The 18,692-nt window shown below is 36.8% G+C and overlaps 1 protein-coding gene across 3 annotated transcripts in view; it reads right to left on the bottom strand.

Moving 5' to 3' along the window:
- Positions 1-18,692, bottom strand: part of CDH13 (cadherin 13) — a 533,860-nt gene that overhangs the window by 423,689 nt on the left and 91,479 nt on the right. For all 3 annotated transcript variants that reach the window (XM_065662579.1, XM_065662578.1, XM_065662577.1), the window contains exon 2: positions 11,178-11,286. In XM_065662579.1, the coding sequence (XP_065518651.1) occupies positions 11,178-11,286 (109 nt within the window). The remainder of the gene's footprint in view (positions 1-11,177; positions 11,287-18,692) is intronic.

The raw sequence follows: 18,692 nt of genomic DNA on the forward strand, positions 1-18,692 counted from the left end.
CATACCTACTGCACCTCACACTTACCCACCCCCAGGAGGTTGCTGTGTGCAGGCCACACGAAGTGTGCCGTGCCTGGATACCTTATAAAGTTCTTTTGTTCCAAGTAAGCTCTTTGACTGATCTTTGTGGGCATTATCAATCTCTATTGTCTTGATGGAAATAAGCACTCAAGATTCCATGTTGAGTGAAACTGGCTACCTCCTAACTGACAATGCTCTATTAAACTCGCGCAGATACTTTCACAGAGGATGAGCTGAAAGCAGGGACTGCTCCTGGGTTTTCTAAATCCCCAGCTCCAACAGGAATACTGTATTATAGACCTGGCATTAGAGACCAGGATAAGCAGTAAAGCTAGACAGAGAACAAATTTACAACCTTTACCTGTAACCTATCATTTCCAATCTGGTCACATTAAGCTTGGCCTTTAATCTTACTTAGCAAATATTCATATCCTTATTAAACTTTTAAATCTGTCAGTTCTCTTGGGGGCAGTGCCAGCTGTTCTAGCAAGGGCTGTTCCCCCCCAGCCTGCCTCAGCAGGAGTCTTGCCAGCAGCCTGACTTCCTGAGGCTCTCACCTACATCCTTGCAGGCAGCAGGAGCGCAGCACGAGCCTCCTCTAGCTATTTTCAGCACTCATTCCTATCCAGAGCTTCATCATATTTAAGAGGTCATTAAGAGAACATGCATACAAAAAGCTAGACTAGGTTTGTCTTTCCAGTTACCTAAAATCCAGTAGCAGTTACAGCTAGGAAGAATGAGAGTTTTGGCACAGATTTATGCAGTAAAAACAGACTTCAACAGAAATCACACTCATCTGTGGAAACTGGAACTTCTTACTGTATTTATGATTCTGAGCATAATCACTCCACATCTTGTTTCACAGAGAACACGTGCTAGAAAACTTGTGAGCCTTTTCTTTCTGCATAGGTAACAGTTACCTTACAGTTCTGTCATTACCAGAATTTTCCCAAAAGGAAAACATTTTGCATATGGAAAAGCTTGTGCTGAAGCTAATTGAATTTAGGCTTATGGTATGCTGAATTAGAGTCAAATTTATGTAGAGTGTAGAGAGAACTTAAATTAAGGTGCTGCTTAAATACCTTGTTAAATCAGGATCTAAAGCCTAGCTATGGTGCCAGAAAGAGTTAAGTCAAACATGGCCAGCACTTGTTCATTGAACAAGTAATTTCATATCAATTAATTATCAGCACTAACTGTAGTTAGTAACATATAATTCTGGGAAATGATGCTGACTTATAAAAACAGTAGTTAGTAGTCAGTGCCTACTATTTCCAGAAGCAGTAAGATTAATAGATTTATTATTTAAGTGTTAAAGCTTCTATCCTTCAGTCTCTTCTAACTTTATTGGAGAAGCTATTAAAGACAGTGTCTCAAAGAATAAAAGTAGAGTGCCAGAAGTAATAATGTCATTTTTAATAAAGTTTTTTATTTTGATTTACAATCAATAGAAACTGCTATTCTATTATGCCAAAACCTTGTGCTTACCTACATAGTATCTGACATTTCTCAGAAGAAACACCCAATCTTACAGAACATTTGGAGCATTGCATTTTCTTACTAATCAGAAGAATGACTTGATTGGTTCCATTATTAAAGAAAATTTTTGACCAGTTCCTGTGCCACAAATCTAACTTTTAAATATTTAAATTAAATGAGCTCTTTGGCTGCAAAGTACAGTATACAACTCCCACAGTACTGCTTTCATTTCTCTAGGAAAATATTGTAAAATCACTGTTTCCCATTTTCTTTTGTGTCGCATGAGTTGTTTCTTCACAAATACAAGCCAAACTGAATGCCACTTTTTCCTAGAAGAGCCAAGATCAAACCCCCCCCCCCAAAAAAAAAGAAAAAACAAACAAAACAAAACCAAACAATGAAAAAAAAAAAACAACCAACCCAAAAAAAAAAAAACCAACCCGAAGGAAAACCACCAAAAAAAAAAAAAAACCCAAAGCACTAGTAACTAGACAACCAAACACAGGTTTTTAGGATTTATAGACAATTGAGTTCATGGACTTTGTTTCAGCCACAATGAAACCCTGGAAAGTTCCCTGACCATGATACTTACTAGATGCCTGCGTACGCTCTTGTATTATTTGTTTGCATCCAGCATCATGTTTGAGCACAAATTCATACAGAGGAATTCAAAAAGCTCCCTTGTGCTTTTGTCTGGCCTTCAGATCTAAGGAAATGTTTTGGTCAACAAGGATGAGGCTGAGCATTGCACACCAAAATGCAGGAGCCATTTTGCCACAGATGTTTCATCCCCTCCTTCCTCAAGGACAGCAGAGAAAACCTCTTGAGTGCAAACAGCGCAATTATTGGAATTATGCTCTTCTCAACAGCAATACAGACATACCACTCCACAGCTCTTCAGGACAACTTTCAACATTAAATAGGTCTAAGAACCGTTAGGTTGGTGAAAGTTTGAGTCTTGAAATGTTCCCTTTCCAGAAATTGGTATACATTCTTAAGTCTTTCTCTTCCCCAGTATACCTGGTGTTTAGCTTTATGCATCACAGAAATAAGTACACCTTACTAAGAGCAGCTATCCATAATATAATGTGTAGTGAAACATGACATCAGGCTTGCGATTAGAGAACGACAGATTTGGGCAGTTAATGCTTCACCTGTCTAACAAGCAATGAAAACTAAAGTGGCTAAAGGTCACATAAAAGCAACTTATAACCTTGAGATTCAAATATCTTTAAATTTGATTTCTATTATGGGACATAAAACCCAATTCATTTAAAGTACCCTTTGTTTACAGCTTCAATTCAGATTCACAAAGAAAGGGTAAAATTGATTAAACTATGCTTTGAATAATATTAGAAGACAATGGAGACCAGGAGCATGATCTTAATCACCTTTCCATGAAAACAGAACTTTGAATTGCCACACCACAACTTGAAGACTATTTTAGCCAAAGTTAACCCAAAATATGTTCACATTGGCGAGCATTTATGGTGCTGAATATGGCTGGGAGCTGATATCATTAACCATTTCATATTCTAATAGTGCTGTTGTATTGACACCGTTGTGCAACACAGGCATAGGACTGTCTTACACTGTCCTTGCTCCTCTTCAGCGCCATCTCCTTGTGTGACTGTCCAGGAGAAAGGAGCGCTTGGCCCAGGGTGCAATTCTCAACAGCCGTCAGCCATGAATACTTCACCCTCCAAGGAATACAGCAAGGCAGAAGAGACAAGAAGAGAGAGATATAACAAGTGGACCCCCGAAGTTTCCTGAATTGGCTCTTAGAGGGAAAGAAAAGAGCTTTGTTTGTTTTTTGTAAATCAACATTTCCCATATGGTTTGTATAGTATCCTTTATTCTAAGTCTCACAGTGGGACCGCTTTCCCCCAACACATGATAAAACCATGAAAAGACTCTTCAGCCCACTGTGTAGCATTTTTGTATGAAAAGGTGGTTACAGGGAACCAAACACACTGTCACTTTGATGTCCACACTATTTTTATGGTTTTTCCACAAGTAAAAATATTACACACAGTATTTTCATAATTCTTTGAATTCCGCCTCCCACTGTATTTATTCTTTAAAGCCGAAGTTATATTTCTGTATAGGTTGGTGTTAATGTTTTATAAAGGTCAAATTATATTGGTCTCCCTACTGTTTTATTGTAGGAGTTGAGAGCTGGCACTGTAATTAAAATTTCAGCTGAAATAAAGTCTGCAGGAATCCTATTTGTAATCAGGCAATTTGGTTTTCTAGCAAACCAGAGCAGTTTCTATTGCCATCAGGTCACTGCTACACAAAAGGTGGTAAACAAAACCCACATGCCTGAACACATTTTACACAATGTTTCTCATCAGAATGCCTAGTAGAGTACATAAATATATTTTAGTTATACTATGTAGTGTAAATAAAGTTAAAATTAAAAATGCACCCGCTTTCTACAGCCTGCTTTTCAGTATTTTGGTAGAAATTCTGAGACAGGACGATTCAGTTCACACATAAACCTAGGTCTAGCCAAAGCATTCACGCTGTGGCTGATAAGGAATATGAGGGATCTGCAGTTTGCCCTTCAGTCTAACCTGCATTTAAGTCCTGGTAATTGCTAGCAAGTGTTTTGAAAGTGTCAAAGATATTCAAATGCTGGCTACAGCTTCAGCACTGAATTTCTCTTTCACTATCAGCCACCTGTAAGCTGCTTGAGTGTTGCCTCTACTTTGCTGCCTTCTTTAAAGGCCCTTCGGTTCTGCTTCAGCTCTCTCTACAGCCAAGAGAGAAGGTTGCACTGATTTTCATTTTTAACTTTTTCTTTAAAGAAAAGAAACAAATCAAAGCTAACACTGAAAGTGGAGTTTCTTTCTAAAAAACAACATCCCAGATTGCTATAGAAATCATGTTTTAGGCCTTTCCAGGGCTCCCAATTTTATTTTCATGATGTTTAAAAATAATTATTTGGTACAGAAACTTCAGATTTTTGTTAAAGGTAATTCCTTTCAGTGAGGCTTTCTTTAGGCAATTTCTTATTTCAGCAAATCCTGCCACTCACTAGGTACAGTATTTTTTCAGGGGTTAAAAAAACAACTCAAATATTTTAGTTAGTATTCATGTCACGGAACATGACATGCACTTCCTCCACTATCTACTGTTACACTTGTCTAACCAAGAAGAAGCAGGAGGTACAAGGCATACTAATATGCACAGTTGCTCTGAAATGACCAGGCTTTTTAGAATCAATCCATAAAAAATTACTTCTTTAGCTTTACTAGAGGGAAGAATCTGGATGGATAAGCTCAACAGAAACAGAAGACAAAACCAGAACACTAGCCTCCAGCTAGAAAAAAAAAAAAGCACTAATCTAATAAATTTCTGTATGACTTCATGAGTTTACTACTGGCATTACTTATTCCCAAAGCAAGACTGAGAGATCAGATGCCACAAAAAAACTATGTAAAAAGGATATGTGTCTATTAAAGCATACCATAACTGATGCATACAGATTGCTCTGCCCAGGAAAAACTGTTTTAAATAAGCAAAGGGAAAGAAAATCTGCAAGTTGAAGCTTGAGCATAATTACATTAGAAAAGTTATAATTTGATTTGGATTAGCAGAGAGAAAACCTAAAAGCTAGGAATTAATTATGAACTACATCTACATTTATTTTCAAGAATACTTGCCTGCTTTAAGATATCATTAACTTAAATGAGATTCTATGTTTAAAGGAAGATTTAACCTCACATACTCCCCTTAATTCATGCTAAATGTCTACACTGCACTTTGAAATGTAGTGGAGAAGTTTAGCTTGCCATGATTCTTTTGAACGGTGTTTTCCTGAAATCCTCAAATTAAAAGTTCTGCCAGAAAAGCAGTCTGTGAAAATACAAAGATACATACTGCAGAAATGCATTAACATCTCAGCATTTAGTAATCTGTAGTGCATCTGTTTGTCAGATACGAACAACAGCTTCCTCCTGACAAGGCTGGGCTGATGTTGAAACTTCTTCAGCATGACCCCAGCTCTAAACTATAACCAGAAGTCATATGCCCCTACCTCTCGTTTCCTCAGAAAGATGACCCTATTAAATTTTGTCAGCCATAAGCATGTCAGACTATTTGCTTGATGAGTGTGACAAAGCTGAGCAACACACATTTACCTACAGCCTTCCAATATATCCAAACACCTGCAGAAAACGAGTCTGCTTCTTGGCCTCCATAGTTAATCAGTTAAGGAGTAATAGCTTCATCTGATTTTTTGTTTTGGAATTGCCAGCTGGAAACAGAGTTTTCCACTGAAACACCTGAGGACATCATTAATACAGGGTTTGCACTGCACTGAGGAAGAGATCCATCCTGCTAATACTAACCAGTTGGTCATTGATTTAGACTATTAGAAGAACAGCTGGCGTGCTTCAGCCAACCACAGCCTATACATATTTCAAAAAAGTATTCTCTGCAAAATATTATGGCTCTTGGAAAGTCTGCAGAAACAAATCAAATCTCAAACCATGTAATCTGCTACTTTTGTCTTCCTAAATCCAGACTAACCCTTTAACACAGTGTTCACTGTCACTGCAAAGATCCTCACCCACTTTTTGTTTTTATACCAGGGTTACATAGCTTTTCTTAACAACACAGACAAGGCACCTCCAGCGTTTAGATCTTTGTTTCCTCTACCTTGGAATTACAGTGTCAGGAGGAGGTTTCACCAACTCATATGGCTTTTCCTCCATTACTCTACAAGGGCTGACTACATCCCTGAGAGATTCTGACTTAGCCCTGGAGATGTTTTTCAGAGACTAAACAGTTCTTTCCAATTGCTCATTGTAATGCCCTACCTTTCCAAAACTAGTTTAATTAAATGCATATGCATAAAAATCAAACAGTCTATTTTTAACTCATTTCCCCTCAGGTCCTGTTAATAAGCTGACATACACTGTTTGGAAAGCAACTGTCTGACCACCTGGCACTCAACCACAAATTTTTCCTGTTTTGTTTTCCTTTAATCATATGTGAAAGCAGTTTAACAGATAATATAATATTCTGTTATGTTGCAACATCCATCTGCACATATCTATTCAGAGACACATATGAGATGTTCCATATTACGTAGTCACAACACATTTGCAATACATAAGCAAGCAACTTTCCCCCTCTATGTAAGATTTAGATGTCAAACTTCAACTGAGAAGCAATACCTTGAATACTTAAGTGCAGAAGGATCTTCCCTTTGAAGATCCTTCTCACTCTGCCTCCATGAACATGTAAAGTTCCCAATCTGACACTTCCAAAATTTACTTTGAAAATTTTACAACCATTTTGCATGCCTCCAGGTATTTCCTGGAATTTTAGTAACATGAGTTTGGCTTCCTACAGCCATTTAAATGAGAGCAATGTGATAAGAGATATCCCTAATGTCTGGCTTCAAATCCTGACCAATATTTCTGTCCACATAGCATAACAGTCCCAGATGCCTAGTCTTAATCATGTATATAAGTGTCAGAACTGAAGCTCTGTTATTCAAGTTCTCTACATGGATATATGCACATTAAGGTAGAGTATAAAGAGCATTCAGCTATCTGGGTAGAGAAGTTGAGACATTTCTGTAGAACCTGCTACCACATGCCAAACACAGAAACCAAGTGATTTCTCAGCGTTTTCCAAAGAACATTTCTTAACATAGTGATTTATGTGAAATGAAAGTAATTTTAAGATGTTTGTAGAATTGAATATACATTAAAGACTACTTTATTTTAAAAAGCCATAATTATGTTTCAACAAGGATGAACTATAGTTGCATACACCTTAACAGGTGAAAAGCCATAGCTATCTAGCTACTATCCAAAGGTCATTTTAAACAGTTTTCCTTGCAAGAAATCACTAATTCAAAAACCTCACTTCACTTGAATATGCTCTTTCGCAAGCTGCAACTACCACCTGTAGTTCCAGTCACCCTAAATCTGCAGTCTTCAGCACTGAGATTTAAGACTCGAGGCTGAATAGGTGTTTATATGTGAAACCTCATGTTAATTCTGTAGAGGGCTTTGCATATTGTAGTATGGTTAATGTGGCTGCCACACTGGTTTTACACAAGGCGAAGTAGTGAAGGGGGGAAGATATACCAAGTGTGCGAGATCAAAAGTGTGTGAATCAAGCGTATGGATCAGAATAAACAGGAGCGTAACAGCAATAATATTGAGAGCATGAAAGAGTCATAGGAAAAAGCTGTTAGCACAGTCAATAGCATGGTAATCAGTGGGAAGCATGGATGTGATAAATCCCAAATTCACCATGACATCATCTGAAAATCAATGGGAAATGTTTTGACTTGAGTGTGATTTGAGCTGTGATACACGTGCACACATGATATTGTAATAGTAGGAATGGTCTTCTCTGATTGCTCCATGGGCTTTATTCGGTTTGAACAAAAGAAAGCTTGTTAGAGGCCACAGCTTGGCTAGACAACAGAAGAACTACTTTTAAGCATTAACAATAAGCAGACTAATATATTTCCCATCATATGGGTAAAAAAAAGATTTTCAACATGGTTGAACAGAATAGTATTTGTTAAAATTCACAGAATAAAAAAGTATCCAAATGCAGACAGACAAAGCCCTGATCTTGAAGAAGCCCGAGCTCTGAAACATGCAATCTATCACATAAGAGACAGAAGAGGTCAGCCATTAATTAACATCCAAATTAAAGCTTTGAGTAAGGGTCAAAACTTCCTCTGTTTTGACATTTAAATCACTAGCAATGTATTCTCCAGCTTAGCATGCACAACACGTTGCCTAACGCTTTTATGTTAATTGCCTCAATTTTTCAAGTGCACTATTTGATTCATTGTCAATTAAAAATACCCCCAAAAGACAAGACTTATGTATGTTAAGTATAAACATGATTAATGTAACACAATTACATTTCCACATTTGATGAGTCTGATTAGGAACTTTCTATCAGCCTGGCATGACAGAGCATTGTCACTATCAGTGAGCTGTCAACCTTGCCAATGACAAGATTTCTGATGGGGAACCATTTCATGGCCACAAATGTTTCAGAAAGGTGTAAAAGCTGTAATTAAATGCTGTCAACTGCCACTTTATCAAAAATGTAGCAGTCTTTATGATCCTTTCTAGTTAATTGTGAAGATGGTCCTGGGTCTAAACTAAAAATGTTATAAGGAAGAAAAATCCAATAACACGATTCACTGTTAAAACAATCACCATGCATTTTCAGAAAACGACTCTGAATTCTCTCCCATTACATCAAGGGAATATCTGGTTTAAAAAATTTGGTCTGAAGGAAAAGACATGGTTGGACCAGAAGCAGGAAAGCAACATCTGATTTTGTTTGTGGACACAAGTTATAAGGAGATAAAGGAGTCTGATGGGAAAAAAATAATAAAAAAAATTAAATTTAGAAAAACTAAATGGAAAAATAGGAAAATAAAATAGTCTGGGTGCTGGGGTAATTGTAGTAACAAACTTAGAAGTAAGTTTTGATAAGTGAAACAAATGAGAACAAGATTCTGTAACCTCAGTTTGGGCTTTTCTTCTTCCCGTCACTAAATGTAAAATATAATTAATATTGCATATGTAAAAGTAATAAATACATAAGAATCAGCTGTAACCTATATTTAATTACAAAGGAGATACTAACAATTAAATGTACAGAATGTCCTATATTTAATTGAAGATTTAAAGAAGAAAGACCATTTCATTGCACTTCAAAACAGAATTAAGGAGCTCCTTGGCTTATAGAAGACTACTAAAATAATCCCTGCTATAGGACTGCTCTGCATATTCACTCTGTTAATTTACACAGCCCTGGTAAGTCTCACATTGCAATGCAACTGCTAAATTACATCAGTCTTGGGTAATGGGTATAAAAAGATGCAAGAGCATGCAAAGTGTATTCAAACAGACAATTAAAAATATCAATTCTGTTGACAGATAAAATGAAGAAACTGTGCAGAGGTTTAATGCTGCTGCATGAAGGACATATTGTTTACAAGTGATTGAATTAACCAGAATCATGCATCGACAGCCTGCCTTTGTCAAACATTACATATTAGCCCGATCTAGTGTCTGCTTATTAAAATAATTTGATTCTGAAGATTGTTTCCAGGCATTTCTAAATCTCCTGCTCTTCCCTCCTCTTCACATTAATGATGGCATCTTAATTATTGTGTTACTTTCATGTCAGTGCCATTTGCTGGGTCACCACAGAACAGTCCAGTCGACTTTGGCTTAACCAAGTCATCCTTTAGGTGTTTGGGAAGACAGGCACAAATCAGTAGCGGATCTGTCCACACTACAGCTTCAAAGTTCCAAAGTAGCCAAAATGTGCTCATCAACTCTTTAGAATAAACATTTCAAAGTAAACAAAATTTCTTAAAGAGGTCAGAAATTTGAAATCTCTCTTCCGATCTGAACAAGTAGTCTTGTATCTCTGTGAATACTTATGATCTAAATTTCCTCTGAAAATGCAACTCAGACTAAGTAATTTATTAAAATGCTTAGACTAAAAATATTATCCTCAGGGTTTATTTTAGCACCTGAGCAACTTAACTTTAACAAAGCCATTTCAATAGACTCTGGCAGCTAATTTTGACATTTTGACCAGATAAGTTTTTTTTTTTTTTTAAATGAGCATGCACAAATTATACTTTCATCCAAATGTGTAATAGGGAGAATATACAAATATATAGAAGTAATACCTAGAGGGAACTGAAATTGGAAGATATGTGCATTTGAGTGATATTGGTACGATACCTCATGGTAGAATCTGAATACTGTATGCAGATTGTATGTAACCAAGCATTACTGTCTCATGCCGCATACCTAGAAGAATATGTGCTTCAACACTGAACAACCAAGCATAAGAAAGAAACTATTAGTAATAGGTATCACATGTAAAAATACTGGCTTGTTTGAAAGTTACGAAAATGAGAGAACTTGGTATCTATGTCTTCAAAGTCACTGACCACTGGATAAGGTACTAGCTTATTCTGACAGTCTTGAAGTCCTGATGCAAGAGAACTGAAAGTGCAAGTTGTAACACCAAAGTATTCAAACGAGCTAAGACCAAGACTGAAAGAAAAGTCCCAGTGTTATCTTAAACCTCATTCAGTTTAAAGCTTTGAGTTTACAGCACCAGACTGGATTTTATAATGTGACACCTGGTCATTGGAAATATTACTGAATGGTTGTACAACACATTTAGTAACAATCTGTTGTCATTGAGGATCACAAGCTTCACCCGGCCTCTGAACTTTATGTAAAAACTTTGTTTTGCACCAGCTTTGAATTAAACTCTTAAGATGCAAGCTTCTAAATCTGAGTTTCAGAGGTTAATTAATAGTGTAATGTTTATAGGAAAACTCTGACTTCCAGATTAAAAGAAAGGCTATAAAAAAATTCAGTGTAAATTTACTTTAAGTGGATGATCCTAAGTTGTTACAGTGTTCATATTATCCTAGTGCATTATATACAGTATTTTGCCACCCCTAATACATGGACAAAACTCTGTAAAGATATAGGGTTAATACAGGTGAACCCTGACAGAATCATGGCGATATTCAAAATATTATGTACAGAACCAGCTTTCTGATAAATGGCAGGAGTGATACCAATAAATAAGAAATTATTATTTCTGCACAATAATAACATATGAAAATAACTTACGTTTCAGAACTGGTTGGTCCTCTGTGAATTGAAATGGTTCTTCAATATAAAAAGCCTTTTGCTGGAATCCAGGGACACATTCTAAATCTGCACATGCAAGCAGCAGAACCTAAGGGAAAAAGAAAAAGGAAACAGAGTTTAACATCCACTCATTCATCCATCATATTGGCTTCTGAGACTGATACTGGGTTTAGGGTTCGTGCTTATGAAAGAAAACCTTGGGCTCCATCCTTACAAAACATCCCCTTCAGATCTTGCTTACCATTTATTTATGTGAGGTTTTTGCTTTTATATATGTGGGCTGGCACAGAAATTGCAAAATAGTATTTTTTAAGGTTCTGTTCAGATTATCAATAAAGGATATTATTTAACTTAGTGAAAACATAGGATGTAATGTTGATTAAATTAAGCACTTTTGAGTTTAAACAGATAAGAATGGGCAAACTTAGTTTCAGAAAGTTAACCACTAAGTTAGAGAAGGAATTATTCATTCACACCACAGTAGTTTCCTCTATAAAACAACCTTTCTGCTAACAAATGTAAACTGCTTTTTTTTTTTTTTTAACTATCTGAGCCACAGTTTGCCCATTTTACCTGTAATCAGAAACTTGTTTACACCCAGGGAAGACTGAAAATGAGATGTATGTGGGAAGAAAACTCATAGTAGAGGTGGATCTGAAGGTTAAAGTTGAATGCATTTTGTGTTAATGTTAGTACATGATCAAAGTTCCCTACCACCACAGGAACACTGTAGCAAAGGAGGAAGATTCAAAGCAAAATAAAATTGGTTGGAAACAGGTACAATGCTAATCTCGGTCTCTGAAAGTTTGTGCTCTGTCCCTGAATAGAGACAACAACCTGAAAGGCTTTTTTTCTCGGCAGCTTTTAAATGAGGACATGGGGGTAAGAACGTCCAAGAAAGAAGCAGCAAGAAGTTTAAAAGGTTAAAGAGAGAGGCATAAGGAGGCAAGTTCAAGAGCACAAAAGGCTAAATCTGTTTTTTTCAACCTATCTATGTGCAACCGCATTTTCAAAAGTACTTTCTGCTTCAGAACCTCCAAAGATGTTTTCCAAACCCTGACATTCAGGTGGTGTACAGAGCACTCTGATTTCACAGTCTTTACAGCCAACCCCTGCTTGTCGGACAGCTGAAGAAAAATCAAGTAGAGAAAGCACACACATAGCAACCAAGACAAAAATGGTCAAACACAGGGGTTCCAAATTACTAAAATTCAAGGGGACCTGCACAGATGGGTCTGTTTACTCAAGACATCCTCAGCACAATTACAGTTTTAAAAACAAAGCTCTCCAGCTCTAAGGTGAGGACAATTTCTCCTCTATACCACGCAAGTGGATGCTGAAGGCTCCTTTCTCATTTCCCAGCTCACGAGCCATACTCTCACTTCTCCCAGCCCAACAGCAGCATTCCACACATCTATTTCCATCACATTATCATTTAGGTGTGCTGATCCTGATCCTACAGAGACATCCTGCAAAATATTAACATCTGTATGTTTCCCTCTTAGCCACTACTCACAGTCCATTTGCTAACTCAGAGCAATTCATTATCTGCTCTGTCCTTTCATGCACTTCACTCACTATGAGTCTTATGTGATCCAGTTTATAAAAACCAAAACCAGCAAAACCCCACCTGGTCTGCATTAGTTGTTCATATTGAAACCAACTGCTGGATCGTTTATTTCATGTCTATTACTTTTGTCATAAAAGCTTGCCTAGAAGTGCTAGTAAACTGTAAGAAATAGGCAGAGTATTTCATGTTCATTAAGCCGGTGGAAGCCAAATTCGGCTTACAGACACTGCCTCCCATTCTGACCTGCTCTATGCTTGCCCCCTTGGAGGATTAGCAAGAAAGAAGAGGAAGACTTGAAGTAATACATCAAGCAAAGTACAACACACTCGACTACTATTCACTTCGATATAGCCACATAACTGCTGCCTTTCTTACAAAGGCTTAAAAGCACGATGCCTGATCTCTTATTCAATTATTGACTTTATTGGAATTATTATTCATTGGAATTATTGATTTTATTGGAAGTTCTAATCTCTATAGGGGATGAAAAATGGGCACGTCACCTTTGGTCTTCAAATATGAACCATCTGCAAACATGAATATTCAGAACTCAGCCTCAAAATTGTTCATAAAGCTTGATTACTGATCATAAAAAAGCCTATATAGCCTTATATTCATTTAAATTGTCACATGCCCAGAAAAATAGCTATACATGCATTTTCTGCACACACTTTCTGTGCACAGGTGCATTTGTAAGGTACTGCCTGACTCATGGTGTTGCTGAGTGAATATGTATTAAAATACAATCACAGCAGAAGGAAAATTCTTCTGATATCAAAATGCAAACAACTGCTGCAAAGTTATATAACAAGCTCCCATCAGAAAAATGGCCCAAGAAATAGATGCTGAAATCTAATTACAAACAACTCTTCCCCTAAAGGATTAACACATCAAGTAAGAGACAAATCATGTTCTGATCTCCCAGCTACTGGCATCTTAAAGTTGAAACTCTTGTCTTATGGAGTTATAAATAAAAAGCCTGCTTTGGACATCATGTGCGTGAGTACTTAAAGAGAGAATATGTCTACTTTGTCAGATTTGTGACAGTACAAGTTGACTTCGAAATCTGGGCAATCTAAATAGGTCATGAGTTAGCTTCTGTAAGCCTGGTACAGCAGCTTCACATAATACAGATGTAGCAAATAGAAAATGACCTTTACTCCCTTTGAAATAATTATAAGACTCAGGCTTGGCCTTGCTGTGAAATGGAACGTTTTATTCTACTTGCGCAATTCCAGGCACTTTCTTTTTCTCAAAGTGTCAGACAAGATGTTAAATTTGTCATCACACAGAGTTTTTAATTAATTATCTTTTAAAAGCACAGTTATTCTTTTCATTTATTTTTCTTATGAAGAAACTACTTCTGTTGAAGTAAATGTATCTCATTAAAATAATTTCTGCTTCATTTTTTTACTTTGGGAAAAAAAAAAATCTTTAAATATACCTTGAAAAAAAGCCAAGCAGATACATGTTCAAAGTAACGAGAATATTGTTCAAAGCAGAATGCATTCTGAATTTAAGCAGTATGTAGATTTCGTAATTTTGGCTATTAGAAAAGGGTTTACGGGCCAATAGCTTTCTAAAGAAAGGCATCAGCTAAATACACTGAAAATAGTGTTCAAACATCATGTATGTAGAATCCAGAATGTATAAATATTGTTCACCTATCAAGTAAGTACTCAGCAAGTAGTACAAAATGATCCTTCACCCACTAGTAAAAGAAACATTCTTGAATGAATGACAATTGTGCAGCAATCATTAGCTCACTCATGAAAATCTAAATGAGTGGAAGTCTGAAAGCAAAGCAGGGAGTCCTCACTACCCACACCTGTAGATCCTACATTCACTGACAAGCAGAATCAAATCTTGCATAACCTACTGCTTTTCAGATATGTACAGAGCAAAGACTCATTTTTAATATCCCGACCACTTGTCTTTCAGAATTTATTGCCAGTCACTATAAGGAAATGGCACAAGTTCAGTTAACATCTCTGCAAGTTTGGTCACTGGGCTAGAACTATGCTTCTGATGAATTATGAAGCCTATGGAACACCACTAGGTTTTCTTAGTTAATAAAACAGCACACACATGCTGGTGACCCTGACTGACCTCAGCATCTACACTGAAAGCTGCTCACATTGAACATGGATTGGAAAGCAAATGAGGATGGCCATTTTATACCATACTGCAGAGGAAATTCATAAATCCCCTGATCTTAAACTACCTTTGAGTCTTATCACATCTCAGAATCCAGGGTTCTTCTAGCTTCTCTGTTGGTGACAAAGTTAGCCTCTGAAGTTACTTTCCAAAGAATTCCAAAATCTTTATGTCCTTTTTGATTGTCCAGTCACTGCACATGAAGCAAGGCCGTTCAGGTGGTTTGGTTGGCCACATCCTCACTCTGGAAATTAATTTCCCCACATTTTATTGTAAAAACCTCTCACATCTTCATTAGTCCTAGCTGTATGAGATCAACTGTCACAAAACTGCAAGCTTCAGGATATTAACTGCATTCCGCACCCATTCTTATTGTGTAAAATTCATCCTTGTGCAAGGCTTTATTTAATTAGAGATGTAAATGGCGCAGACACTTGTGAAATTCATCTGAATTTTACACACACTAAATGCAAACAGATCTCATTCCATAAGGCAATATTTTGTAGGACCACATTCTACCTGTTACTTCAGGAGAGCAGTCTGAAAGGTGAACAAGCCAACATAAAACCCATCAAAAGAAGAGTCAAAATAGAAATCACACTCATTTTTAGTAACAGCAATGATATCAAAAGTTCAAAACTTGGGAGTCACTTCTTGAGAAATTAAGGGTTTATTTGGTTGTATGGGGTTTTTTGCTCAGAGTTTTTGATGAGTTGGGTTTTGTAGGGTTTTGTTTGAAAGTATGGGTTTGGGGTTTCTTTTTTTTTTTGGCTCATTTACTTGGAAGTGCATATTGGAAATTATTGCTTCCAAGATTTTATCTGGACACATGAGAACCAGGAATTTGCTTTTTGCATACAAAACCTTCATATTTTCATATAAAATAACAGTGATCCTAAACAGTGAGAACTGAGAGGAAAAAAAGTGATCAGAATAATGAGAACGGCCAACACTGAATTTAATTGCACAGGACAAAATATTTTTATCGTGGCGATCAGGATCTTTGAATCTTAAAACCTCTTTCTATCTTCAGGTGTTGCAACACTAGACCCACAAAAACATATAGGGAGGGAGCCACTAGAGAAGAAAAACAAAAAACAAGCAGCACACAATCACAAGTCTTTACAGAGAGGTGATGAAATCTTGCTTTCACTGAAGTCAGTGAGAGTTATTCACTGATTTTACAGTTTTACTAAAGATTTAAATGAGTTAGATAAATGAAATTAACAAATGGACACTTAACAGAATAAAAAGAGCACTGCTTTAAATAAGGTTCTGATTTTGTATTATGCAAACTCCAATTACAGTGTCAGCAGGTCCTAAGGCAATTGTTTCATCAAATCACATACAGACTGGACTTGAAGTTCTCCTTGTCTTCTGTATTCTTTAACATCAATTGGAACAGAAAAAATCCTCAAAAGCTTGAATAACTTATCCTCTGATTGGCATAATCACCTAAGGTATTCTAACGTTGCATAAAGGTATATTGAATTATTTCTCTATCAGAATGTCTAAATTAAATAAAACACAAAATGCATTCATTTGATTTCCAGGGTACTACAATTTGAGGACTTTTTATTCAATTACTTTCATTTTTGATGGAAAGTTTTAACTGTTTTAGGCTTTAACCTCACTCCTTTTTATCTGGAAAGAGGTTCAGAAAAAAAGTATTCACAATCTCTACAGCTCTACCTCAACATCTGATAGTGAATTCCAGTCATTTTTGTAAGAAATGCTATTAAGATTTGGCACTAAGATTCTTCAAGGATGATAAATATTCTTTTAAAAGGCCTAGATATCCATTTACCACAATAGCTCTGTCCTAAAAGTGGAAGTCACGCTTGGAGCACTGAAGAGTGGACTATGAAAATGCAAATTAGAATAACGTTATTGGCTCAGATGAATTCAGTTCTGTCACTAAGTGGTGTGACTGTGGTAGGCATCCATTAAGTGGAAACAAAATATGACAATCTCATTTGTGAGACTAGAATAGGAACTTTCTTTTTTTTGAGCACTTTCCTTGTGAATGTGTGTTTACTATAAGAATTTTGTCACATATTCAGTAAAAAGTGTGCCTTTTTCATGACACTGGAAATCCTGTTAAGTTATTCAAGAAGCAATTTGCCAGCACTAGTGTCTGGACAGACTTTCCTTCTGAAATTCAAGATCTCTGGAAGAGGCACTATCAGGTTGCTAAGGTATGACTTGAGGGTCTGTTCAGAGCCTGGAGTGACTCTGGAGCCCACACTGCTAAGGGTGAAGGATAATATGAGAATTGTAATGGAAAATGCGGGAGCACTTCCATGTCAGCGCTGTTTGAAGCCGGAGTTGAGAAGATTCATCTCTCCCCAGGCACTCAAATGCCTGGAAACCAATCACTTTTCCTGTTCTTCCAGCCACATCTGCTCCCTGAATGAAGTCACCGGGTCATCCTGTGAAAGCCAATGCCCACAGAATAGTGTAGTACGAAAAGCATGGTGGGGTGGAAGACCATCACAGTCTTCACGGTAATATGGTTACCATAAAATTAAGTTCATTAATAAACTCTAATACATCTAATACATCTTCCGCCCATTCAAACTTGAGCTAGCTTAGAGTTCTTGACTTGGGAACCCATAAAAGCCTTATACAAACCTGAAAGAAAACCCCACCCATGGTGTTATAAGCAGGCACAACTTAGTGACTCCCAGCTGAATCATTTGGTCCTGATCATGAATAATTCTTCCTGCATTCCACAACTCTGGATCCTTAATCTGATGGTCATTTTGCCACTTCCAGAATAAATTTGTTCATGGTCAATTTACAGCTTTTTATTCTAGTACAAGTCTTGTCTCATAACTTAATTAACCTTTCTCCTCTCTAAATCTTCAACTTATTAGGCTAGACAAACCGGGCTTTTTCAGTCTCCTTCTGTAAGGATACATTTCTTTGATCATCTCAGTAACCTTTCATTGTGCCTGCTTAAGTTTGCACGTGTGCAAAATGCAGAAAAAATTCCGCATATACATTCTCCAGGGTGTGGTAAGTGATAATAATATTTCCCTAAGCCCAAAATATGTTGCCTAATGTTTCCTAAAAATCCACTTTTCCTTTCTAAAGTGTTGTCATACTGATGGATCACAATCATTCCAAAATTAACTAACATACAACATGAGCTGAAAAATTTGACTTCAATGGAGGTATTACTTCCATTTAGTTACAACAATGTTAAGCAGCTTTAGCAAACAGTGCCAGGATTAATCTTTATGAAATACAAACACAGATGCAAACCTTCATGCATTGCCAAATCTATGCTCTTTCTGACCAGATGGGAACAAACCCTGCTCACGAGTGACAGACATGTTCCAGCATGGACCCCAAGTTTAACCTTCCCTCTCAGTAGAGCTTATTAGCTGAGACTGGGTATACTGACAGAGGACAGCTTCCAGGCTTAAGATGGTTTGCACCCATATGGCTCAGAGTGCAAAAGAAACTTATTGCTTCATCTACATAGACATATCGGAATACTGTCCAGATTTTTGTAATCTAGGCAGTAACTATCAACCTGATTCATTAAGTATTTGAATGATTTATAACAGAAACCAAAATGTGTTACTTGTGCTCAAAGTAATATTTTAAATTACACAATTACTTAGCAAGTAAATACCTACCATTTGTGATTAGTAACCCATTTAACAAATACAACTCCTCAATCAGAAGAACAGATTGGGCTCCAAGGTTGCTTTTTGTTTATTTTAGACATTATGAAAAAAGTAATCATATTTTGC

The sequence above is a fragment of the Lathamus discolor genome, chromosome Z (genome assembly GCF_037157495.1).
Source record: "Lathamus discolor isolate bLatDis1 chromosome Z, bLatDis1.hap1, whole genome shotgun sequence".
Taxonomy (NCBI): Eukaryota; Metazoa; Chordata; class Aves; order Psittaciformes; family Psittacidae; genus Lathamus; species Lathamus discolor.